General features: G+C 42.1%; 2 protein-coding genes across 8 annotated transcripts; one reads left to right on the top strand and one right to left on the bottom strand.

The window, feature by feature from the left end:
- Nucleotides 1-602: 602 nt before the first annotated feature.
- Nucleotides 603-6131, top strand: SMN (survival of motor neuron). 3 transcript variants are annotated; one of them, XM_015280582.4, is made up of 9 exons: nucleotides 603-662; nucleotides 765-836; nucleotides 999-1124; nucleotides 1423-1596; nucleotides 1972-2115; nucleotides 3287-3358; nucleotides 3872-3982; nucleotides 4770-4855; nucleotides 5553-6131. In XM_015280582.4, the coding sequence occupies exons 1-8, from the start codon at nucleotides 624-626 to the stop codon at nucleotides 4824-4826; spliced, it is 795 nt and encodes a 264-aa protein (XP_015136068.1). In that variant the 5' UTR covers nucleotides 603-623; the 3' UTR covers nucleotides 4827-4855; nucleotides 5553-6131. The 3 variants fall into 3 exon arrangements, with proteins under 3 accessions (XP_015136068.1, XP_015136067.1, NP_989530.1); XM_015280581.4 differs by having other exon boundaries at nucleotides 5549-6131; NM_204199.2 differs by having other exon boundaries at nucleotides 4770-6131.
- A 4845-nt stretch (nucleotides 6132-10976) lies between these two features.
- Nucleotides 10977-21955, bottom strand: GTF2H2 (general transcription factor IIH subunit 2). 5 transcript variants are annotated; one of them, XM_003643075.6, is made up of 15 exons: nucleotides 21769-21955; nucleotides 21602-21679; nucleotides 20338-20374; nucleotides 19740-19826; nucleotides 19290-19340; nucleotides 17981-18035; nucleotides 17279-17384; nucleotides 16160-16250; nucleotides 15951-16038; nucleotides 15245-15352; nucleotides 14054-14117; nucleotides 13118-13221; nucleotides 12112-12214; nucleotides 11783-11822; nucleotides 10977-11390 (listed from the first exon to the last, which is right to left on the bottom strand). In XM_003643075.6, exons 1-15 carry the CDS (start codon nucleotides 21822-21824, stop codon nucleotides 11271-11273), a joined length of 1188 nt encoding a protein of 395 aa, XP_003643123.1. In that variant the 5' UTR covers nucleotides 21825-21955; the 3' UTR covers nucleotides 10977-11270. The 5 variants fall into 5 exon arrangements, 4 of the variants coding, with proteins under 4 accessions (XP_003643123.1, XP_025000553.1, XP_040512273.1 ...); XM_025144785.3 differs by having other exon boundaries at nucleotides 19740-19912; nucleotides 21769-21838; XM_040656339.2 differs by lacking the exon at nucleotides 19740-19826.
- Nucleotides 21956-23923: the final 1968 nt, after the last annotated feature.

Below are 23923 nucleotides of genomic sequence, written 5' to 3'. Positions count from 1 at the left end.
TGGAGGAAGTGACAATGTTGTTTGGTCTGTGCTACGGGAGCAGCTTACCCAGTTGTAGGTTTCATGGGTAATCTGCGACTACTGCTGATGCTAACTGGAGAAGCTCCGGGCTTCAAATTAATGTATTGCAAATGTAGGCAGATCTCGAAGTTGTTCTGTCACTAAAAGGGTTGAAAATCTCAGTTTAAACTGATGGCATGAACAGGGCAGCCCTTGTTTTGCAGATCGGTTGGCTGCCTGGGTGAGTGGTGGGCTGACAGACGCCTAAACTTGGGAGGGAAGGAGTGCTGAATGAAGCCGTGGTCGTTGCCGGGTTTAGAGTCCAAGGGATCGAAATCCATTGGTTGTAGCTTAAGCGTTTCAAGGAAGACGAAGCTGATGAGAAATCGAACAAAGTTTACCCCCTGCCTTTGGTTGGCTCTTTGCCTCGGCTCCTGCTCGCTGGGTGCATCCCAGGGCTGACCGCGCAGAGCTCAGCCGGAGCACCGCCCACCCGCCTGCAGCCGCGCTCCCTCCATTGTCGCCTCAACGCGGGGCGGAACTGCTCGCTGGGCGCGTGGCACCGCCCGCCGGAAGCACGGGGTGCGCATGCGCGGCGGGCAGGGGCGCGGGGCGGGGCGGCCATGGCGGGCAGGGTGCTGTTCCGGCGCGGCGCCGGGCAGGTGGGTTACGGGTGGCGGAGGGGGAGCGAGGGCGTGTGCGTGGGGAGCGGGGAGCGAGACGAGAGGAGGCAGCTCTTACAAAGCGTTCTGTGGCCTCCTTAGAGCGACGACTCGGACATGTGGGACGACACGGCCCTCATCAAGGCGTACGACAAGGCGGTGGCCTCCTTCAAGGTGAGGGGCGGCCCGGGCGGCCCCGCTAGGCGCCGGGAGGGAAGCAGGCCTTTTGGCCGCCTCGCTCGGCCCGCGGCTGCCCTAACCCCGTGCTGTCGCCGACGCCAGGCAGAAGCCCGCCGCTGTGCTTCTTGTGGTTTATTTTCCTTTTCTTTCTTGAAGAATGCTTTAAAGAACGGGGACTGCTCAGAGCCTTCGGACAAACAGGAGCAGCGGGCGGGGGTGAAAAGGAAAAACAGCAAGAAGAACAGGAACAGAAACAAGAGCAACGCCGTGCCGTTGAAGCAGGTAATCTTTCTTGTAGATTCTGATGATGTCTGAACCGCAGGTTGTGCTTCACAGCGGTACTCAACATGAGCTTTTTGTTATTGCCTTGAAAGTAACGTTTCAGAAAGCGGGGGGGGGGACTGGCATAACAAACCTTGGTTATAGGTAGGTATTATGTCGCACATTTTCCCTAGGAAAAAACTTCCTGGGAAAGAGACATCGTCCTCATGGTGAGACAAAAAAGTAGCTTAGGAAAAGCCTTTGTTCCATGTGATTTTTTGGTGTAGGTTTTTACTTGGCTTTCTTCTCTCTGTTGCAGTGGAAAGTTGGCGACAGCTGTAACGCTGTTTGGTCTGAGGATGGTAATGTCTACCCTGCAACTATTGCCTCCATAAATCTGAAGAGGGGTACATGCGTTGTTACTTACACCGGATATGGAAACAAGGAGGAACAGAACCTGGCTGATCTACTTCCTCCAGCTAGCGATGAAACAGTAAATAAATGGGGAATTCCGGGGAGGTGAAGGGGGTTTTTTCAGTGTTTTTGGCACCGCTGCAGTGACCAGAAGGGTTATGTGAGAATTGAAACCCAGCTCCGTTGTGAAGGGGCATACACAGATGGAGGGCACGATAAGTCTCCCCTTACTTCCTGAAGTCTGCGTGGTAGAAAGCGGGAATAAGAAATTTATGGGTGAGAGGAAATACACTGGAAACGATGAACAGATAAGATTGAGATACTCCCTGAGGAGGGTTGGGAGGCCTCGATGAAGGGAGGGACGTGGACAGCGCTTCCTCTACTTTTTCACGCTGAAGTTGCTTTCTGCACTTTCCTACTTTGTGCATCTCATAAAAGCGTTCTGGTCTTGTAGAATGAAAATGAGACTCCGTATTCAACAGATGAAAGTGAAAAATCTTCCCAGTCACATCACAATGAAAACAACTGCACAAAAGCAAGATTCTCTCCTAAAAACTTACGGTTTCCCATCCCACCAACACCTCCAGGCTTGGGAAGGGTAAGCTCAGCATCATCTGAAATAATTCCTACACCACTGTTAAACCTGGTGACTATATTCTGAGACAGTAAGGTAATACTTTCCATAGAATCATAGAATATCCTGAGCTGGGAGGGACCCACAGGAATCAGAGTCCAAATCTGGGTTCCACAAAGGACAACTCAAACGTGTGACCCTGTATGTGACTGTGATGTACAAACACTCCTTGAACTCTTCTGCACCAAGGTGCCACGATCACTGCCCAGGGGAGTCAGTTGCAGTGCCCTACCACCCTAGCTATTGCCTGAGAAGGAAAGGAACAGCATTTTGAGAATGGATATGCAGACTTGCTTGTTAACACTCATGGGTAATTTTCAAGTAATGCGGCCACTGTGTAGTCCTTTTGCAGAGCTTCTGCCTAGTAACGTGAAAGAAGGTTGCTGTTCTGTGGACTGTGGTAATGCTGTTAGCGACAGCACTCTTAATCTTTTAAGACTGCACCTTTACAAGCCACTTGGTATGTTTTTGTTTTATACAGCATTGAAGGCAGCAAAAGTGATGTACAGGTGTCACAGAAGCTCTCTGCTGTAGCTTCTCACGTGGCTTAGCTGTGGTTTTGATACACTCCAGTTTCCCTTTTGTGGAGGAGTCTTAAATAACAGTGCAGTTATACACTGCATTGTGTTTCCTAAAAATCGACATTTGTGAAAGACTTCATTCTAAAGGTGTTGGTTTTTTTTTTCCCCTGTATTTTAGCTCTCCTTAAAGAAATACATTCATTAGCATTATGGAAGAGGCACTGTGAATTTACTAAGTTCAGTTTGCACATGTCCCTAGCCACATAGGAACAGAGAAGTTATCTGTATGCCTGTTACAAGTACCATGCAGCCTCTTCATGTGAGAGTGCAAACACTCATTTCTGTTTATAAAAACTTAAAACAAAACAAAACCCTTGTGTTAACTAAAAGTCTGTGTCAGCACTGTTTACCTCATGGTATATGTGACTTTTACTTTGCTAGTCATGGAATGCTCCCCAGAAATAGCTGTCGTGTGCTCTTACTGCAGTCATTAAACTGCTGGGATATGTTGCCCTTAGTTCATGGTTTGTGAGTTGCTTCAGATGCTTCTGTTAAGTAAAATCCCAGTACCTTCAATTTTTTTCTAATTGCACTATTGAATTATTTCAACACAGCATGGTTCAAAATTCAGAACACTTCCACCGTTCTTGTCTTGCTGGCCCCCACCCTTTCCAGCAGGACCACCGGTAAGTGAAGATGAATATTTATGATCTCAAACTTTCCAACTGAGCGTCCCTGATCACCTGTTTTTTTACAACTCATTTCTTTGTTAAAGTCTGTATTTTCTGGATATTTGGTAATGCATTAAATTACACCTATTACAAGGATCTAATGTACGGAACCTGATCATTATTTATTTTTGTGATAGGGAAGCTGTTGGTAGGAGTACAAAGAGAGGGTATTTCAAGAAACTACACCTTTATTTTTAAGTAACAGGATTTCATTGATACAGATAAATATTTTTGCCTAATTTAACTTCTGAACAGCCAAGCTACAGGATCCATGTTTCTCCCAGGCTTAGGAAACTAAATGTTTTTCTGAAAAGACTGCCTTGCTTGGTTCCATTTCAGGGCATGCATTGAGGATATATTCCTTGTTTTCAGTTTTATATTTTGATCATTTAGAATTTGTTGCTATGTAACCTGAGATATAACCCACTGAAACAATGACAACTTGGATTTTTCTTTGTGATTTCTTAGTTGATTCCTCCTCCACCACCTATGGGGCCAGATTCTCCTGAGGATGATGAAGCGTTGGGGAGCATGTTGATAGCTTGGTATATGAGTGGTTATCACACTGGATATTACCTGGTATGTGCTATTTCAATCTGGAAATGTATGTAATGTTGTATGGTTAGACGTGTATTGTATGCATATTCTTACCTTGGAGTAGGGGTCACGTGAGCTCGGGTGTTTGGTCAGTTGAGGTTGTTTTTTGTGGGTTTTTTCCCCACTTAGAATCCCATTCAGCACTCTTGTAACCAGTGTCTTGTATCAGTACTGAAAGAACAGGCTGTATATTTGTAGGCAGGTGAGTAAATATGAACATAACTTTCTGTGTCTGAACGTGGTTCTCTGTGGATTTTTTCTAGATTGGTAGTGTTCCACTTGGCATCAGATCTGGCATTTTTCAGAGACTTTGTTCACCAGTAATTGTTTCACGTGCTTATGGAGGCCTAGCAAAAGCAGTCAGCGTGGCTGTTGAAAACACGTGATGTGGAGGATTTATTTCTGTTCTTTGTGTGGTTAATGATGGAAGTGAAATATAGGAGGAATTTAACTCCTGATATTGAGAAAGTTGGGAATGGGGATTGGGCTCCTCAGGGTATCTTCAAGTGAATAACTTTAGAATGTCTTTCTTTGGGTTATAATCACGGATTTCTTTTAATATACTTTTCATTGGACAAGGAATACAGGTTTGTAATTCTTCTGTAGAGACATAGTACATAATGGAGACATACAGTTTAGTTTCAGTCCTTTTTAATTCTCCAGGTCTCATCTCCCCCAAACAGTTAAACACTATTCTTGGTTTGTGAAGGACTGAAAAAATCTTGTTTTTACAGGGAAATAAAAGCTTTACCTAAATTGTGTTCTGCAGGGGTTAAAACAAAGTCGAATGGAAGCAGCCCTAGAGAGAGAAGCCTATCTAAAATAGCTGAATGACCATCACTCTTTTGAAGGATTGTAAGTATGGTAATTCTGCACTAAATGAAGATACACTCTCACCTGAATATCTGTTTAGCTCTTGGAAAACATTTGATTCTATGCAAAAAGGTTGGGCTCCCGGAATTCCACCTGCTTTCATGGCTCTCTGTAAAGACAGTTTCTGTTAGAATTAATTCCTTTGCCCAGCAGCAGTGGAATACTATTTTCTTGGGTAGAATGAAGGACAGTATTTAAGTGCTGTGATGAGAGGTATAACTAACTGCTGTATCTCTCTGCACAGGTTTAACAGGGTGGTTGACTTGAACTATTGTCACTTATTGTAATAAGTGACATCTACTTATTGTTTAAATCTTGTTAAGCGAAATGATAAAATATAATTTTCATATTTATGTAATTTCTAGCCTGATGTGTAACTGCACTTTGTTTTCTGGACAAGGTCAGCATTTGGGGCTCACGCTTCTGACCTGTTCTGTTCTGAAAACTTCAGTGCTTGTGTTTTTATTTGTAATCTTTTGTTTAGAACCTTCCAATATATTCTTTGGTTCCCTGTAGGACAAAACTACATTCTTGCGAGTACATCTTCTGATTTTTTTTTCTGTGATAAGCGTGCTGTTTCTGTGCAGAGGGGTAGTTCTTGGTTTTGTTCTTGTTGTTTTACTGTTCTCGTTCTATTTTTTAAATCTGATCCACTAATTCTTGTCTTTTCTGAAGACAGGTGCAAATGGTTGTCACTGGGAGATGTTTATCACTTGTGCTCTGGGTGATGGTGAAGATCAGAATTTTAGCAAAGATGTTAAGTCTTTGTTTTCATAACAGTGAGCTGCCCGTGGTAACAAGTAGACAAATTACTTGAGGCTAGTAATTGTAAGTGCACTGAAACAAGCTATTTCTTGAAGACATCTTGGCATATGCATTTAGAAAGTATTGCTGCAATAAAGTGTTTTTGACTTTCTTGAAACAAAATAATAAATCCATCAAGTGTGGGTTTTGGGGTTTTGTTTTTTTTTTTTGGTTATCCTTTATTAATGTTTCTTGTCTTCCGTAGACTTTTTATCTGACTGGTGGCACCTGAACTAGCAATTGCAGCATACTACATTAGGACATGTTTATGACAGCAATTTGTGTTACTGTACATTTTGATGGCAGTGACCTGAAAAACAGTATGCCTCCAAGTTTAAGAAGAGTTGTCTTGTTTCATGGGTGTGATCAGAATGCTGTGTATGTATGGCAGCTGGAGAGGCTCATTTTCTGTTTGACACGGCCTGTTAATAAAGTTCTGCTTTTTGAACTTTTACATTAGGCGTCTTGGTTTTCTCTTCGTTCACTTTCTGCTGAATGAATTGTTGAGGTTCTAGTATGATTTCGTGATCTGGCCTTCAACTGGTTTTCCTGTGGTTTTCCAAGTGTATTAGTAGGAGGTTATGCTAAGGTAATTGAAACTGTGGACTTAACATTTTGGCCCTTACAGTCGTAGCTCTTGTGGAGTGGAGGTTATGGGCACAAAACTGAATGATGATTTAGTTAATGCCAGCAGCTTCTATTATGGGAAAAGTAGCCCAGTGTCGTTTTCAAACTCTCTTATATTCCTTTCCCTACGAAGCTTTCAAAGTGGCTTCAGGAAGGTTTTTCTTTCGTTGTCTAGTGAAAGTAAATTAGGATTGCTCACAGTGATACTAAGGTTCTAAATCAGTGGTTCGTCGACTGCTTGTCGCTGAAGAGGGACAACTGCCATCCACTTCTATCAGCTCGTCCTGTGGTAATATCTGACATGAAGTTACAAGTGGTCTCAATCAATTTTTAGCACTAGTAAAATCTGACATCCAGCATTATTTTTAGTTTGCTCCTGTTATACGTAGGCTTATGATTTCTATTTCATGGTAAATTATTTGCATAATTAATTTCATTACAAGCACAAGAACGGAATAGAAATAATCTTATATTTTAGCAGAATTACACATTTTTCAATGGAAGGTATCAGTTACAGTCTGTAACTACTTAGGGCAGCTAATTTTTTTTCAATCTGTATTAATTCTGTCTTCTCTTCCTTCTTTCTGTTACAACACTGCTGTAGAAGAGACCACTATATTTCATTGTGGTAAATGTGTTTATTCGCAGTGTGGGAACAGTAGTTTATTATACAGCAAGGGAAAAAAAAAAAAAAAAAAAACAAGAATGCTTTCAAACATTTTTAGTCTTGGACAATAGGTAAAAGTGGCAAGAGCCATTGCTGAGATGGTTTTTAACTCCTAGACTGGGGATGCCGTTCCAGTTAAACATTTTAAATCAAACACTTTAAGGTCCTCTTCACCAAGGAGCCAGCCCTGCGTTCTTATTGTCAGAAGGCCAGGCAGTCAACAAAAACACAGGACAAACGCTCTGGCTGTTGATGTGCTGGGTTTGATCTGGCCTGTGAACATAGGACTAAAGTTGATCTCTTAAATCAGGACTGTTATTCGGTGTCTTAAACTTCCTCCTTTCAGTTTTTTGTAATACTGTAACAGAGAAAGGTTGTAAAGCTTCTGGAAACCTCCAGAGCTTGCGCCTTTCCCTGCAAAAAATAAGCAGAAATCTGTAAGGTTTAAAGATGCTCCAAACACATCTGAGGAGTGAATCAATACACGAAGAAGCTGAGGACTTCAAAAATAAATTCTGAAAAGTTTTTGCTATTAAGTTGGAAAAAGTAGAACTTTGAATTCGATTCATTAAGTATTTTAATACCAAATAATAATGAGACTGATAAAATACAGGATGGTTTCATGGGCGTGTTTATTCTTAGTAAAAGGATACCAGTGTGCTTATGAGTAACGAGATATCACTCTTACAGAGCAAAGCAAATACAGTCCCATCCCGTGCAACCACTTGAGATCAACTTTGTGCGCCTGCAACATACTGAGTTTAATACAATCTCTTCTATGCTTGTGTACCACTTACATTTGCTTTTCATGATTGCTTTATGGTCAGCCTAATTAGGAGATTCACGTGGCTTAGCTGTGGTTTTGGGCACTTAGCTGCTATAGAAAATTTACTCCTGAGTTGTCAGCTCTGTGCTTGCGTATAAGTATTGTTGTTCAGCATTCACTGTGTAGGAGTTCTTCCCTCAGGAATCCATACACACATTGACAAAACCATTGAAATGGCCACAGTATGAGGAAAAAGAAAAAATCAGAGGAAAGCATGGCAGAAAGTTATTCCAGCTTTGTTTCTTTTGTATACAAAAGCACATACATGTGACAGCTTGTATGCCACTGACGTATATTTGCAATTTTCTGAACTTTGCTTTAAAAAATCATCCTGTATATTATGATATAATTTACTTCTATGTTTTATCTGCACAGAGATGACTTTGATCTGCTCGGGGATTTGATTTATATTCACAAATTACAGAAGCAAGAAGTAGCTGATAGATTCTGAACTGTTTGTTGCCTCAGTGTATGGACAATCCATAAATCCTCACTCATGCTGATGACAGTTTTGTCAGGCTAAGTAAGGGCCAAATCCAGGAGATACTCAAGGCTCTTCTCAAGCTACAAAGTGTATTCAACACTGTCGTCCTTTCAAATGGAGCTGTTACCAGTTCCTACAGAATTTAGGGTTGCTTTCTCATCAAGGTTTCTTTATAAGTTGGCTAAAACAAAAATAAACCCAGTTGTAACTCCTTAATAATTATTGTTTAGTTCAAATTGAGTTGCTGAGGTACCAACAAGCACCAGTAGCTGCAGTGGCAATTTATAACAGGAGAGGTCCTGGTTCTGTGTTTTTCCACACCATCATAATTCTTTGATCTCTCCTTGAGGCAGGACTTCATTTACAGTGTCACCCACACACCACATCCTTCCTGTAATATTCTTCCACCCTTTGGCTTTGCTGCCTATCTACTAAGGTTGTGAGACCGTGCTCTGCTTACGGTAGCAAAGCCTCATTCCTCAGGACTTCTTTTCACAGTAGGAACTCAGTAAAGCAGAGGCAAGCTTTTTGTTGCTGTTGGCATGATTCATGTGATACAGCAGCTGGGAGAACAATCACAAAGCCCAGAGGATATCTCTAGATTGGATGTAAAGCAACGTATATTAAATAATTGAAGGTTTGGCATAGGGAAGACTGACTGACTTATACATTCCTGTGCTCAGAAATAGTACCAGCCTGTTGTGCTTGGCTGTTTGATACATGACCTACCCACCCTCTAAACCCTTCCCAGTCCTTGTGTCCCCCATGTGGACACTCTCTGATAAATTCTTGTGTGCTGCTTCCAACTCAGGATATTCTGTGCTTCTGATTCCCTTTACAAAAGTGACTTCATTAAAGTGCTTGTTTCCTACACTGTTTTTCTCAGATACAGCTTATCTCTTGGAATTACTCACTTCTTGTTCTTCGTACTGCGGTACAAAGAAAATATTTTGCAGTGTGATGGTTCGAGATGCAGCAAAATTGCCTACTGTTCAGCCCAATAATAACCACGTTCTACTGCCCTCTGCCCCCAGAATGCTTTTTTCCCCTCTTAAATAACTGAGGGAACTCCAGAGCCTTACATATAAGTATAGACATATATCAGATTCATACCTGGGAAAGTGATTCTAAATCCAGAACCTCCAACCTTTTTTTAACTTCCTCCCAGAAATTACTAAAATCACATTCTTCTCTAGTAGGAAAACATACATTAAATAATTTCAGTGCTTTCAGATCCTAAGTAAGAAAATGCTTCAAAAGCTATAAACGCATTCAAGTTCTATTACCTTGCAAAAAAAAATTCTATTAAGAATTGCACTAAAAGACCATAGGATGGTAGGGTTTGGAAGGGGCTTCTGAGGATCATCTAGGCCAACCCCTCTGCTAAAGCAGGTCCTGGAGAGTAGACTGCACAGGAGAGCATGAGCAAACCACCTGCTGTGATATGAGCAATGAGGTAGACTGACAACAATCTACGCTGAATCCAAACTGGAACAGCAAGAAAGCGTCTCCCTAAATTTTCAGCAAGTCTAAACCAAGTTCATGGAAGATGGATTATTGTGGAGATGTTAAACATGCAATTATTTACTTCCCAAACGTACCGGCTCTACAAAGGGAAATCACTGAATGGTGGAGGGTGCTGGAGGGAGGACCAGGTTGGTGCCTGAATTCATGCAGCAATGGACTGCGAGGTCACTGACCAAAGGGTTGTGATTCTCACTTAGAATCCAGATGCCAGCAGAGTCCAACACGGACACGTGCCTGGGCTCCAGTTGGGCATACCTGCAAGACTTGGAGCACAGAATGAGGCTTTGGTTGTGCTGTGGGGTTGCCAGCAGCCCATCCCACAGCACTGTCAGTGTTTCATCAGCCCTGCATGGCTCTGGCAGCCGTGGCCCTGGAAGGTGTGCTTGCAGCAACAGAGGTGAGCAGTGGGGACAGCCCTGGGGTGGCTGAAGGTGAGCAGGGGCTGGAAGGGCTTGCTGTGAAGGACAGCAGCCTCGCTCTCCTTTGCAGTTTGTGACAGCTTCCGTCTGCTGCAGTGCCAGTGAAGGGAACAACCTCACCCACCACACAGCCCAGGACCGGGGAGGTATCAGAATGGATCTGGCCCATCTGTGGGCGCAGCTGGGATGATGTGACTGTTTCCAGCAGCTTTGCTACAGCTCTGCCCTCTGGTGGGTGAAGAAGCAGCCGAGTTCTGCCATACACAGACACAGGATCGGGACCTTCTGATACTCGGTGAGGTCAGACGACGATTACCTCAAGTGTCCTATCCCTTCTTTGCAGCACATTGTTTATGGTCAGGAGAACGTGCATGGGCAGGCAGAGCCTGTGCTCCTGGATCTGCAGCACAAGCTTTCCTCCCGAGGTCTGCACTGCCTGGATGCAGTACTACTGACGGGTCCTCCAAGGGCAGAGCAGAGAGAGGCAATCCCCTCCCTCTCCCTGCTGGCCACCCCATTTCAGATGCAGCCCAGGATACTGTTGGCCTTCTGAGCTGCAAGAGCACACTGCTGGCTCATGTCAAGCTTTTCATCCCTCAGAACATTCAACAAATTGCTCTAAAATATCTTTGTTAGCTTCTTACAGGAATATGTTACTCTATTCTACAATCCACTGAAAAAGATGCACGTATTTTCAGGGCTTCTCTTTTGAACAAGCAGACAAACATGAATCATCATATCCATCATGCTAATATACAAACTAGTTTTATTACTTCCACATTTACAAATGTACATGTTAACCCACAACAAAAGTCAGAAAAAACTCAGAACTTTCAAAATAAATATATTCCTGAATTATCTGTATCTGATTAGCAGTTACAAAATTATTAATACATCAGGTAAACATGTCAGCTTCCAAGCAGGTGTTCGTTCTTCTGTAATCATTCCTATTTTGATGTGTCTCACTGAAAGCCACGTCCGAACAAAAAACACAGATTTACACAAAAATTAAAGTGATACAACAGTCTCTAACAAAGATGACATCATACAGATGTGGGAGCAGGCTGCTCGTGAATACAGCCAGGACAGCAGTGCAGGGAATCATGAACAAACACGTCGCATTCCACACAAAATGCATTCTTGCATGTTTTACATATATAAACCTAGAAAAGGTAGAAGAACAAGTTAAGTTAGAAGAAAATTACCCACCAACACATTACAGAAGAGCAACAGTTGTCATTGAGATGGTATAACCAGATGAAATAGGTACTGCTTGCAATAGATGTCCAAAAGAAATCTTAATTCAGTTGGATTTCAAAGAGCAAAAGGGTTGAGTTTGAGTCACTGCTTCCACATGCTTAGGAGTGGAACCTTATCCATGTAAGTCTAGGAAATCTTTGCCTACTCAAAGGCACAACTATGACAGAGAACTGTATTTAGAAAAGAATAACACTGCTAGTATTATTTTTTGGCCTCTAGAAGAGTACTTTTTATGACTGTTTGATTCTTTGCTTCTACTTGTGGCACCTCTCCTTGCACGTTCCAATGTACTTACGTTTTGATCTTTGATTTCTGCTTGGCAGCCTTGACAATACCTAAAAGCAAAATTGTGTTTTTAAGTTGAAAAGTTACAAGATAACATGCAATGGTGTTAAAAAACATATCCCACATATCAGTCATTTCTAGGGCAATTTCAGGTATTTAACTGAATGGGCAGATAACTGCTAACGTAACTACAAACACTTTTTCCCAGAAGTGATCAAAAATCTCCAAACGTTTAACAGTCTCTCTAGCAGTATGGAAGCCATTGCCAGGAAGGTAAAAACAAAAACAACAACTGTATTATCAAAGGTAGAGTTATTATCACAGGTATCACTTCCATACCGTTCTCCCTGATATTCTTCCAGTGGAATTTCCTGAAAGGCATCCAAAGGAAACAAGTGGTGGTAAGACCGAGCCAGATGAGGTGCAGACACCAGTGTAAGACCTGCAAATTAAAAGAAGACACCAGTATTACTACAAGGGACAGCAAATAAATATGTAACTCCTTTATTTTGCCCGGAATTCTAGTTAGAAGGATTAACTCAGTCTTCAGAAGTACTGAAGAAGGCAGCCTGAAGAGGATACTGTCTTGCAGATCCTGCTTCTCCTCCTAGTTGGCCAGTCAGGAGAGTTTCCTCTTTCCCTTCCTCCCTCTCATTATGCTCTTATTCCATCCCAACTCTTCTTTGTTTAGTTTCCCTGAAAGCAGCTTCTACCAGTGAAGTGTCTGTAAGCCCGCAGTTACAGACACTGCAAACAAATCCTGCAGCGTGCAAATCTCTCTCAACGTCCTTAATACAACAAACCCATCCCTCCCACAGATGTGAATGGCAGCTTGTCAGTTACTTGTTCCATCCTGGTGAACAACCACACGTGTACCAGTCACTGATGCAAGGTAGTAAAATGCCTACAGCTTGTTACACTTCGATAATTTGGGTATAACATATTCTTGTTAGCAAGTATTTCCAGTGCTCCTGCCTTTCTTTTCCACCATCACCTTGACTGTAGGAACCAAGGGGAACAGCAACATTTTTTTTTAATATAATTATTGCAAACATATGTTCTGTGAAACTTAACAAGATACATACATGCTGCAGCTAGGCTCAGTGAGGTCAGTAACAGTTCTGCACTCACAACAGGCACGTGAACAACAGATTATTCACAGTAAACGGCATCATACAGGTTTACAGCGGCAGTTCTGAAAGCCCCTTGCATGAAGCTGAAATTCCAGACCACAGACATTAAGCAGAGCTGGCCTTTAATTTCTGAGCACAACTGCATTTTAACACCCCTTAACTTTCTTATCATCAGCACATAATGCACGTGCTCACCTGCTTTGGTTACTCACCGCAGATCTTGCATTCCACAGGAAGCTCACTGTATTTGGCTCTGCACTGAGGACAGAAATACCCATCCAGTGTAAGGCATGGCTCACTGTTGTTTTCCAGTTGTCTGGAGCAGAGGAAGTCAATTAAGTGCTTAAGAGATAACATTGTGATACTGTATAACTGAACAAACAGTTTTCACAACAAACAATTTTCAGCAGCTTCTACACACCACTTCAAAGTGTATGGAAGTATCAGAAAACAACTGAGAGGATATCAGTAACCTACCTATCCCCACACAAATAAAGCAAAGACCAAATATCCCCACGTAAGTGAGTCAATATAACTTTGGAAACAATTTATCAAAGATGCCTGTGCTAATATTTCTGCTTCCCCACAGCACCCTGTGCTGACTAAGGTGCACGTCAGTACTTATTCTTACAAAGAGTTTCTTCCTAAAAACTCGGGCTCTCCTACCATCCTCAAAGACTACAATTCTTTTCATTTACAGGGTCCTGCCCTATTTCATTTACAGGGACTACATTAAGCAAACAAGGCTTCAGTTCTAAACATCTTTTTAAAGCCAAGTTAGTGAGTAAATTAAAAAAAACAACAACTTTACTATAGATAATACCCTATCAACATTTTCTCCCTGTAAGGATAGAAACGTTTTAATAAAGGAATGTGTTCAAAGCTGGCACTATCAATAGATTTACCTAAAAGCTTCAAAATAGTAAAAGAATGTAAATGTTATAAAGCTTATTTTAAAGAGGTAACTATGGCCATAGAGTAAACGTGCAGACAACGGTAAGATTTTCCCTGAGAAGTCTCAACACACTGCTTGCTAGTCCTTTTTCAGGGTATTTTGCAGTACTTTCAGTGAAGAGCAGATCTGACACATATTACTACGTATCCTTCAGTTCCAGTCAGCTCACTGAATTCTCATCAACTCCACTTACGCCATGCTGAAGGATGGCTTTGCGTCCTGGTCAGAAAGGGAAGCAGTGGTGTGTTGAGGAAAACCTGAAGAGAAAAACATTTTCTATTATCGATTTCAAACAAAAATAATCTTCCAATTTTAATGGCAACGGAGAAGTTCAAATATCATGCTAAACATCAACATCTCTTTTGTTTGCTACTGCGGGAATTAAACTCTTACCCAGCAACAAGTTTTCCTAAAAGTCTTTACCTACATCCACCAACAAATCCTTCACTGTATTTCCCATAACTGTTTTTTTTTTTTCCCCCATAAACTCCCTATTAACTGAAAGTTACTGGAGCTAGTTTTTGAATAAAAAGCTTAAAAAGAAAATGGTGTGCCATGGTAAGAAGTTAGAAGGAGCACAACATAAACGTACACTTGAACAGCAATTCCTATTATGGGGAAAATAATATGCAGACACCGAGTTTAAAATCCCCTTCCAAGCACAGTCTCACCTACCATTATGCTACAGCGCTCTGTGAAGGCTAAAAGGCATTTGTCTTTCTATGTCAGATGCTTTTACAGCTCAAGTATCCAGTTTATTTATTTACACACACGCAGACATACACACAAATATATATATTCCCTCTGTGAAAATGCATGGGTGAAAAAGAGAAGTCGGTGCTCTAATCAGTGGCATTAGTGGTACTATTCCAGTTTAACTCTAGGCTTAAATTTATTAAGAAATACATCAGGAGGAGAGAAGGTACCTAATCCACTTGCTTAAAGAAAGCACACCACAATGGTGCACCTGACAAACACGTCCAAAACAGCCTTACAGCCAATTCATCTTATAATATTTGTCTTCTGGGGGAGTAAATATGGAGGGAGAAACAAAGCAGTTTTTCATCATTTGTTTTACCTAAATATTACACTTACACCAACTGCTGCACAGGCAGCGTTATTCATCTTCCTGCTCCAACTGCAGCTGAGCAATTTGTCTCCTTTCTTATAATTGCTCACTTCTTAAAAAAAAAACCTGCTACTTTGTAGGAAGAACATGAAATAACTAGAAGTATACTTAACAAAACAAAAGCTAACTTGCTAAAAAAAAAATCGCATAATACCTTTATTATGCTTCTAACCACTTGTTTTGTTTCCACATAGAGGACATAAAGACAGGAAAAGACAGAAGGCTTGCAGGCCTTGCACCAAAACCATACCCTACCCATTCGAATAAGGGAGCACTCCGAAGTTGAACTGGCAGGTGGAGGACTGACGTGATGCATCAGTAGTTCCTTATAATGAGTTTCATCTAAAATAACGTGGTATGTTCCTGCCATGACAAAGAAATGCCTTACTCTCATATTATGCATTACGAGCAAGAAGACAAGGAGTCTGTTCTCCAATTAACTGTTCTCCAATTAACGGAAAATAACAACATTTGTGTGTTAAAAAAAAAGAAACAAAAACAAAAAACAAGTTTGGCACTAAAAACATATACATATTTTTAATCCAAAAAGAAAACAACCCTGCGAACACTACTGAAAACAAGTCTTATGAATACAACAGAATGTTCACTTACAAGTGAAGGCCCTCAGCCGTATCACCAGCAATTACATGGTAAGAATTGCCACTGATGTAATAAATGATACTAACACGTTGTATCACATTCCACATCATATAGTTTTCTTTATGTAGAATCCTGTTTTAAGACACGTATTTCTTCTCTCCAAAGGTGCAGCTACCACCACATACTATTTCACTGAACACTGTGTATGCCACAGATTTGAGAAGCCCTTCTATCTTCTGCTAGCACAACAGACTAGTCATTCTTTATCACTAAGATGGGTTAAAGAAAATAACAAACTAGTTATTTAATTTTGATTTAAGATGTATTTGATCAGTGCCACTGCAGAACTTCACATACATACCTCCAGTTTCTCGGGTCAGCACTGTACAGACTCGAACTTCAGCACTTAGACCAATGACAGACACTCTGATCTTAACTGCTTTCAAGCACTTCATATGGAGAAAGAAAAAATGATCAGATTTGTACACTGAGCAGTATAAAAGCTTTGAAGTTGTCACGTTGTCTAACAGCTTGGAGGCTAAAACTAGCCGTCAAACGTTGATTCCGTACCTTGATTAGATCATAGATGTTGGCTGGATCACATGTTGTAAGACTGCTGAAGACTATTAAAACCTCTCTGCTGGTATGTCCTGGCATGTGCCTAAGGAAAGCACACAGTTAGTTCACTTCTTTACATTAAGCAACACATATGATTACGCTCCTGAGGACTTCAATGTACTAATATCAGAAAACGACCTGAAATGGAGTTGACTGTATAATCTTGAGAAACTTTGGTAAGTTCATTCTGAGTTTCAGGATTCCTCCTTCCAAAATCCAATTTTTCCCAGTATCTAACACTTAGTACACAACTGTACAACTGTGATCTGATTGTGGTGATGTTCAAGTTATCCCCATGCCTTATCCACACACTCCCAGGTAAAATTCACCTTCCAACTAGCAACGCTACAGTAAGACCTCCTAAGTTCTTAAAACAGAAGCCTCTCATCAGGCCATAGATGTAAATCCACTACTTTTAACTCCAGCCTTTCCTCTTACTCCTTAATTGAGAACTCTCTTCGAAGCACTTTTTGAAATGCATTTTGTGACACTGGCCATCATTTAGAGCTAGAAACGCTGCCAGAACACAACCAGCTGCTAAACCATTTTCACCAAATGCTTTCTTGATCTAAATGACATACACAGCAAAAAATAAGATCTTTAAGTCTGCCCTACCTCAAAATCTTACCTTCCTGAAGTCTGTCTGTCAGGTTACTGTGATTCAACATGGTTTCTTTTCCTGCTCTCGTAACGTTATTAATCTTCAACTCTCTCTTTAACTTAGTCCTCTACTAAAAACTCACTGCAGGGTCTATCATCATATTTGCACACTATATAAAATCACCTACTTTTTTTAAGATGCTGTTGCTTGCTGTAAGAAGCTCACCTCTAAATGGAAATATCTTATGCTAGAAAACTTAATATAACACCTGCCCAGAAGTTAACTCCTTAACAGTTTGCATTGTACGAGGAATCAAAGCCAGCTTTTTCAAGATTCACAGCAGCACAGTGCAAGACACTGCTTGCTAAAAACTAATACTCCATACGACTCCATCCCCCCAAAAATTCACAATCAGCATTATCCTGATGATGGAAAACAAAGAAAACACAAAACCCCATTTACATACTAACTTTAAAGTCTGCATGGCCAAATTTAGGGAATTATACAGAGATGGTTCTCCCTGGCAGTTCATATCCACTGCTTTCTTCAGAGCAGCTATGTGCTTTTTTGGGTTACCTGCAAACGAACAGAACAGTTCAGCCAAAATAATTAGTTAAAAAAAATGTAATATTTAAGCTATACATTTTATGAAGTGCATTTATACAGCAACAATTTTCAAACCACGACTTCCAAGTATGTCTTCCCTTAGAAGTGATCCCAGTGTGGAAAGTAATCTTTTACAGAAAGCTAGACAATGCAGATATTTCATCCCTAGAAACCTCAAGAAGCCAAAAAGGCAGAAAACCATCACATATCATTAAGTGCTTCACATGAACAAAGCAGTCACAGAGTGAACTGTCTCACAAACTGTCCCAGTAGAAACAGAGTTCAGTTTCCTGTTATCCTCAAAGCACTACTTGAGCACCGAGGAACTCTTCTAATTCCTTCGGCTTTCCAGGTGGATAAAGAGACAAGATTTACAGCCACATCTCTGAAGACATGATTCTTTCTGATGACAGAAAGCAAGAACCCAAGAAATCCTGCTTCACAACAACTTGCCAAACATCAGGGAAAGCACAGCTATCAGCAGATATGGAGCTAACGTCTAGATTGAGAAATTAACTGCACTGGCAGCAGATCTGCAATTTTAAAACAGGATACTGCCTCCCTACCTGAAAGCTCAGTCATTTTCTCAGCTCTTTTGCTCTTGGTTACAATTAAGCCCATCTGGAGAGGGAAAGAAAACAGCAAAACTTAATGAGTTTAAAAATAGGTTGATTTACATCTCTGCTATGTTTTGCCTCATGCTTCTTTATAGATCAGCAGTTATTTTAACTGCACAGGTTTCCATACACGTGTAACAGCAGCAGCATGTAATGCATCAGTTAACATACATTCCAGTATCTCCAGTTTACAGATGCCACGGAGTGCAATTTAAAAAAAGAAATCCAAATGGCTGAAATAAAATATAATCAAGTCTTCTCTGTTGGGATTAATGTTTCTTTACACCTGTAATCACTCACAAAGATTTGTCTTTTGATTTTATGCTACATCACGAATTACAACCAACAACTACTGGAGTGAATCTGACTTCAGTCAAGTGATTCCTCCATCATTCTGATCTCAACTACCTACAACAAGCACAGAAAACAGGACTTAAAATGCTTACCACTGTCTCTCACGGTAGTGAAGAAATACAAGCACTGGACAGAGTCAGAAGGAAACACTGATGGTGGGAAGTCCCACTTGGATGGCCTCCTACTGCAACTGAAACACTGAACCTAATAAACCCCACCATTATTTTACCAGCTCTTGTCATATTATGCTTCTTGTTAACTACTGGTTTATACACCAAGGTTTGAAGGATGTCTAGCTAAGCTGTGCTGCAGAAAGGGCTCCCTCATGCGTACAGCACCAGCTAAATTTTCAGTTAATTAAACAGGGCACATAAAAACAAAGAAATACACACATACACAAGCACCTTACTCATAGGCACAGAGACACAAGGCGACCACACTGCCGCTCTCTGGAGAGATAGAGTGATTTCAGTCACAGGGCAGTCGTCGTGGTGCAGCCCTTTGTCCAAGCACAGTGAGTTGGTTAGGATGGTCAGACACTTCCTGCTGCCTGGTTTATGACCTCATCTAAGAGGTACCGTAATCTTCAGTCTGGAATTCTATCATGGCTGAAAAGTTCCAGAATGACCTCACCTGAGCTGTGGCCAGAATGGAACGTTACTGACAGAAGTCAATTATCTTCAGGCCTTACAATAATGATCCTAAGCAAAGAGCCCCTTGAGGTCTGCAGGACTGCAGCAGGCTGTGACCTCTGATGATTAAGTGCTGATTAAGTGCTATTATCAATCACACAATCTAATCTCGTGATTAACTACAGAAGTATTTAATAAATCTTCAATTGCTGCTAAATCGAACCTGCGTAAAAATCTGTTCACGACGTTGTTTCTTGCATGGTTTCACTCACCTGACTAATAGGATTTTGGTCAAAGTACTCTTCAACAAAATATTCCAGTAACTATAAAGAAAAAAAATGAGACTGTTAAAAATGAAATACAGTAATAATTTGCTGCTACAGTATTTGCAAAACAGTTGGTCAATCAAACAATAAGGGAGGGGGGAAATAAGCCCATCCCTGCCGCCCGCTGCCCTCTGCTTTTGCTGTATAGAAGTGCTCTTGCAATGCATACTAAAGTTATACAGCTTTTACTATTCAAAAAAGGGAAACTAAACTACCCCAGGAAAATCACTGGTCAGCAACAGAAACAAGGGAAAAAAACAGTAGGTGTGAGAGGAGAGATGAGGCTGTGTAAGAAATCTGGTTGCAGGAGTCTGTCATTCTTTTAAACACAGAACAGAACCGATTTACAGAAAAGGAGCAGATCAATAAAGAGGTAAATTTTGAGTACAGAAATACCTTCAAAGTGCAAGTAAGTCTGTTCGGTTTTAAATCTTGGTCCTCCATAGTTCTTGATCCATCGACAACCACATAAAGGTGGCGCATCTGCATTATCACCACAATACGTTAATTCTGCTACAGGTTTATGCTTTAACACAAGGACCAAGTTTTTGCATTTTTCCATTTCTCCTCTGAAATGGAACAAAAGACCATCTATCTTGAAAAACATTCACTGCTCTTTTCCTCTGAAGGCCAGCTACAAATTAGGCATAGTTTGCACCCGTCTAATCTCTTTATTTGAAGACCTTGGTGTTGCACGAAGCAATGTTGCAGTCTGCAACTCATGAAAGCTATTCATTTCTCACACGGACAAAACTCCATAGTTAAGCATGCACAGGCTGGCTGCATCTGCAAGGTGCACTCTGCACACACACCAAACTGGTGCTCCACAGCCCACCCTGCTGCTAACACACGAAAAGCCTTCAGAAAACACAGAGAGAGAAGGTGCAAGCTCTGCTCTCAAGCACATCTCGTCAGCACAAGCTGCTTCAGGTTGGGCATGCCACCTTTGCTGAATTTGCTGCGGGCTCAGGACAGCCATAGGATGTTGACGTACCATTCCCAGCCGGACTTGTCCATGGTGTTCGTAGATTCTGACAAAACATACAGAAAAAGTAAGATGCAGGTGAATGAACGGGGGCTGAAACAAAGTCTGGAGCTAACCCAATATTGAGTCTTCGGCAAATAGAAAGCACCCATAAGCCATGGATGTGCATTTCCACTGAGAAGAGGCAAAAGGTGAGTCTGCAGTCAACCTTTCACCACAGTCAGACTGCATACCTCTTAAGACAAACAGAAGAAAACCCAATGAACTGAACACAGCTCTTGCCACGAGGTTCATAATGGAAAGGCACCTTGGTGTACTGATGGACAGTGGGCTGAATATGAGCCAGTGGCGTGCCCACGTGGCAGAGAAGGCCAATGGCATCCTGGCTTGTATCAGGAATGGTGTGGTGAGCAGGACTAGGGAAGTCATCCCGCCCTGTACTCGGCATTGGTGAGGCCTCACCTTGAGTACTGTGTTCAGTTTTGGGCACCTCCATACAGAGAGGACACTGAGGTGCTGGAACAGGTCCAAAGAAGGGCAACAAGGCTGGTGAAAGGCTTGGAGAATATGCCCCATGAGGACAGACTGAAAGGAACTGGGGCTGTTCAGCATGGGGAAGAGAAGGCTGAGGGGAGACCTTATTGCTCTCTTCCAGTATCTGAAAGGTGCTTACAGCGAGAGCGGGGTTGGTCTCTTCTCACTGGTGACAGGTGACAGGACGAGGGGAAATGACCTTAAGTTACACCAGGGTAACATTAGGTTGGATATCAGGAAACACTTCTTTACAGAAAGGGTTGTTAAGCCTAAGGGTTGTAAGTAGAATAGGCTCCCCAGTGAGGCGGTTGAGTCACCACCCCTGGATGTGTCTAAAAAGCATTTGGATGTGGTGCTCAGGGACATGACTTAGCAGAGGGTTGTTAGTTAGGGTAGTACGGTGAGGTTATGCTTGGACTCAATGATCTTTGAGGTCTTTTCCAACCTGAGAGATTCTATGATTCTACGTTGATTGTCCTAACACAACCCAAAGCAAGCCCAGGCTTCTTATCGAGCTGCTCTCCAGGCGACGTGACACAGAAGTCGGGTGCCATCACACCATCAGCTGGAGGCACGCTCTGCCCCCCAACAAAACCCGCCGGCGGGTTTGTGCAGCACACCACCTCCGCCGCGCCCCGCAGAGCCGCACGCAGCCCGGCTCGGATCGCTGGAAGGGACACCGAGCACAGCGCTCAGCGGCGACAGGATCAGGGCTGGGGCACGGCACGCGGCACCGTACCTTTTCCTCTTCGCCTTGAACAAGATATCGTCGATGGTTGCTTTCAGCGACCCGGATTCATCTTCTTTCAGTATTTCCCTACGGAAAAGGGAGATTCCCGCTGAGCACCTGAAGGCTCTCCTCGTCCTGCGCCGACAGCAAGGCGAGCAGTGTTAACGAAAACCTACCATGTTCTCTCGTAGCCTCCTTCCCAGCGCTTAGTCCTCTCGGGCTCGTCGTCCATGGCTGCGGCGCCGCTCTGCCACAGCCGGACCGAAGCTCCGCTCCCGGTGAGGGGACACAGCGGCAGAGCGGAGACCCTCCCGACGTGTACGCGGCACGGCGGACACACGCACACGCACCTCCCCACCCGCCGGAAGTGCCTGTTCCCAGGCCGGAAATGCCCGCTCTCAGGCCGGAAGTGCTGCTGCACCCCGTCCCGGTGCTGCAGCCATGAGCCGCCGGCTGCGCCCGCCTTGCGCGCCCTTCGTTCCTCCCGAGCGGCTGCCCGTGGGGGGGACGTGGAGCAGAAACAAAACCAGTTCTGTTGTTTAAACACAGTTTACAAACTACCCTATCTGCAGACGAGCAGGCAGCCAGTATATACCAGCGAGCCTTCTGTCAGGCTCCACTCATGCAGTCAGAAATCTTCCTGAGTGCTTCTTCTCCAGGACCTCAATTAGGAAAAACCATTTCTCCTGCTCTTACTTCAACACTAAATGAACTGCAAAATCTGGAACATAAAAACATAAAACAACATAAAAACAAGCATCAGCAAAGGCAGGCTAGAGTCGTTATGCAGCATACGCCCACTTAATGTGATAATTCTAAACTGAAGTAAGCTTCTGAAAGCAGCGCTGCTTTACAACCAGAGCACCCAGCTTCATAATAGAGATGCTCTCAAGCAGCGTTTGAAACTCGAATATGGTTGTTAAAAAAAGTATGTCATATCAGTAATAGATACATAGTTTTAATAAAGGAATGTATAAAACTGAGTCAAAATGCTCTGGAAACCCACATTTTATTCATTTTGTTTGTTTCTTGTTCCCCTCTCTGACTCAAGTATTTGGCACCCAGGTCCTATGCAAACATGAGGAGCTTACTCATTAATACAATAAAAAATATACAAGAATTTCTACAAATTCAAGCTCTTTCAGTTTTATTGAATTAATCCCTTAACAGCAATCTTGTACTCTATTTATTGTCATCGTTAAAAATGACATAGCAAACCTCTTTTAACTGCATTAGCTTGATCTAATCTGCCATAGGTAATACTCAGGACTGAGACAAGAAGGTACACCCAGCTCACCAAGATCTTCAGAAGCGTCATCATAAAGAGCAGCTCAATCAAGTGAAGCTCACTGTAGCCAATTTCTCTGCAGAGCAATCACAGCATGGCTGAATACGATGGAAACGTGCCAAGACTGTGTTTGACCTTTTGAATTACAGGAAAGTCACCAATCGTTCGTTTTTAAGGCGTGTCGCTCCGCGTCCAGTAAGACAAGAACTGAGGAAGAAAACACTTAAACAGAAGTAACGTTTCCATAAATAGGATTGCAAAGCTTCTGTAGCTTTCCCTCTGTTGCACATATCAGAAGAAACATGGGGAAAAAATACAAAACCATGAAAAATCTGTGACATTTAGGCAAAAGCAGTGAAAACTACCTAAGATGAAAAAAAAAAACAAACCCAAAACAAATTGTTAGTTCTAAGAAAATTTGCTTCTAGCAGCCACATGCCATCCTCTCTTAAGAAGTCCAATTTATAAAACGTTGTAATGAAAAAATGGGCGCAAGCCAACATCATTAGTAGAAAAAGGGAGAAACAAGGCTTCTTTCAGAACAGGGATATCTGTTATCGTCGTGGTAAAGAAGCTAAATTTCAGGCAGGAGTGCTGGACATCAGAGCAGATGGTGAGCATTCACATGCTTCAAATCCCATTGTAATTTTTGAATTGTGAAATCAAAAACTCCAAACCAAATCCATCAGGTTTTTCATTAGCACCAGTACTTTTAGTTGCTGTGTTGGTAAAGTTAGTCAACCATACTACCTTATGTAAACCCTTGATTACATTTATTAGATACCACTTTATGTACAGAGCCATTTATTAAGTACAGCTTGAAAATTCACACTCCTGGAAAGTGTAATTACTTTTTACTTTTGCCTTTGCTGATCGGAGGAGCTACCTGGGCATTTTCTAAGAGGTAGACTGGAGGATGAAAGGTGCTTGCTCCATACATTCACTGTCTGAGGACAGATTTTATTTGTGTCTGCTGTATGTCTGTTGATATACAGATACACTACTTGTTAAGATTCAAGTAAATGATATCTGCCTTAAGCAAA

Source organism: Gallus gallus, chromosome Z, assembly GCF_016699485.2.
Source record: "Gallus gallus isolate bGalGal1 chromosome Z, bGalGal1.mat.broiler.GRCg7b, whole genome shotgun sequence".
Taxonomy (NCBI): Eukaryota; Metazoa; Chordata; class Aves; order Galliformes; family Phasianidae; genus Gallus; species Gallus gallus.
Note: the sequence above shows the minus strand (reverse complement) of the source record. Positions and strands in the feature narration are given on the sequence as shown.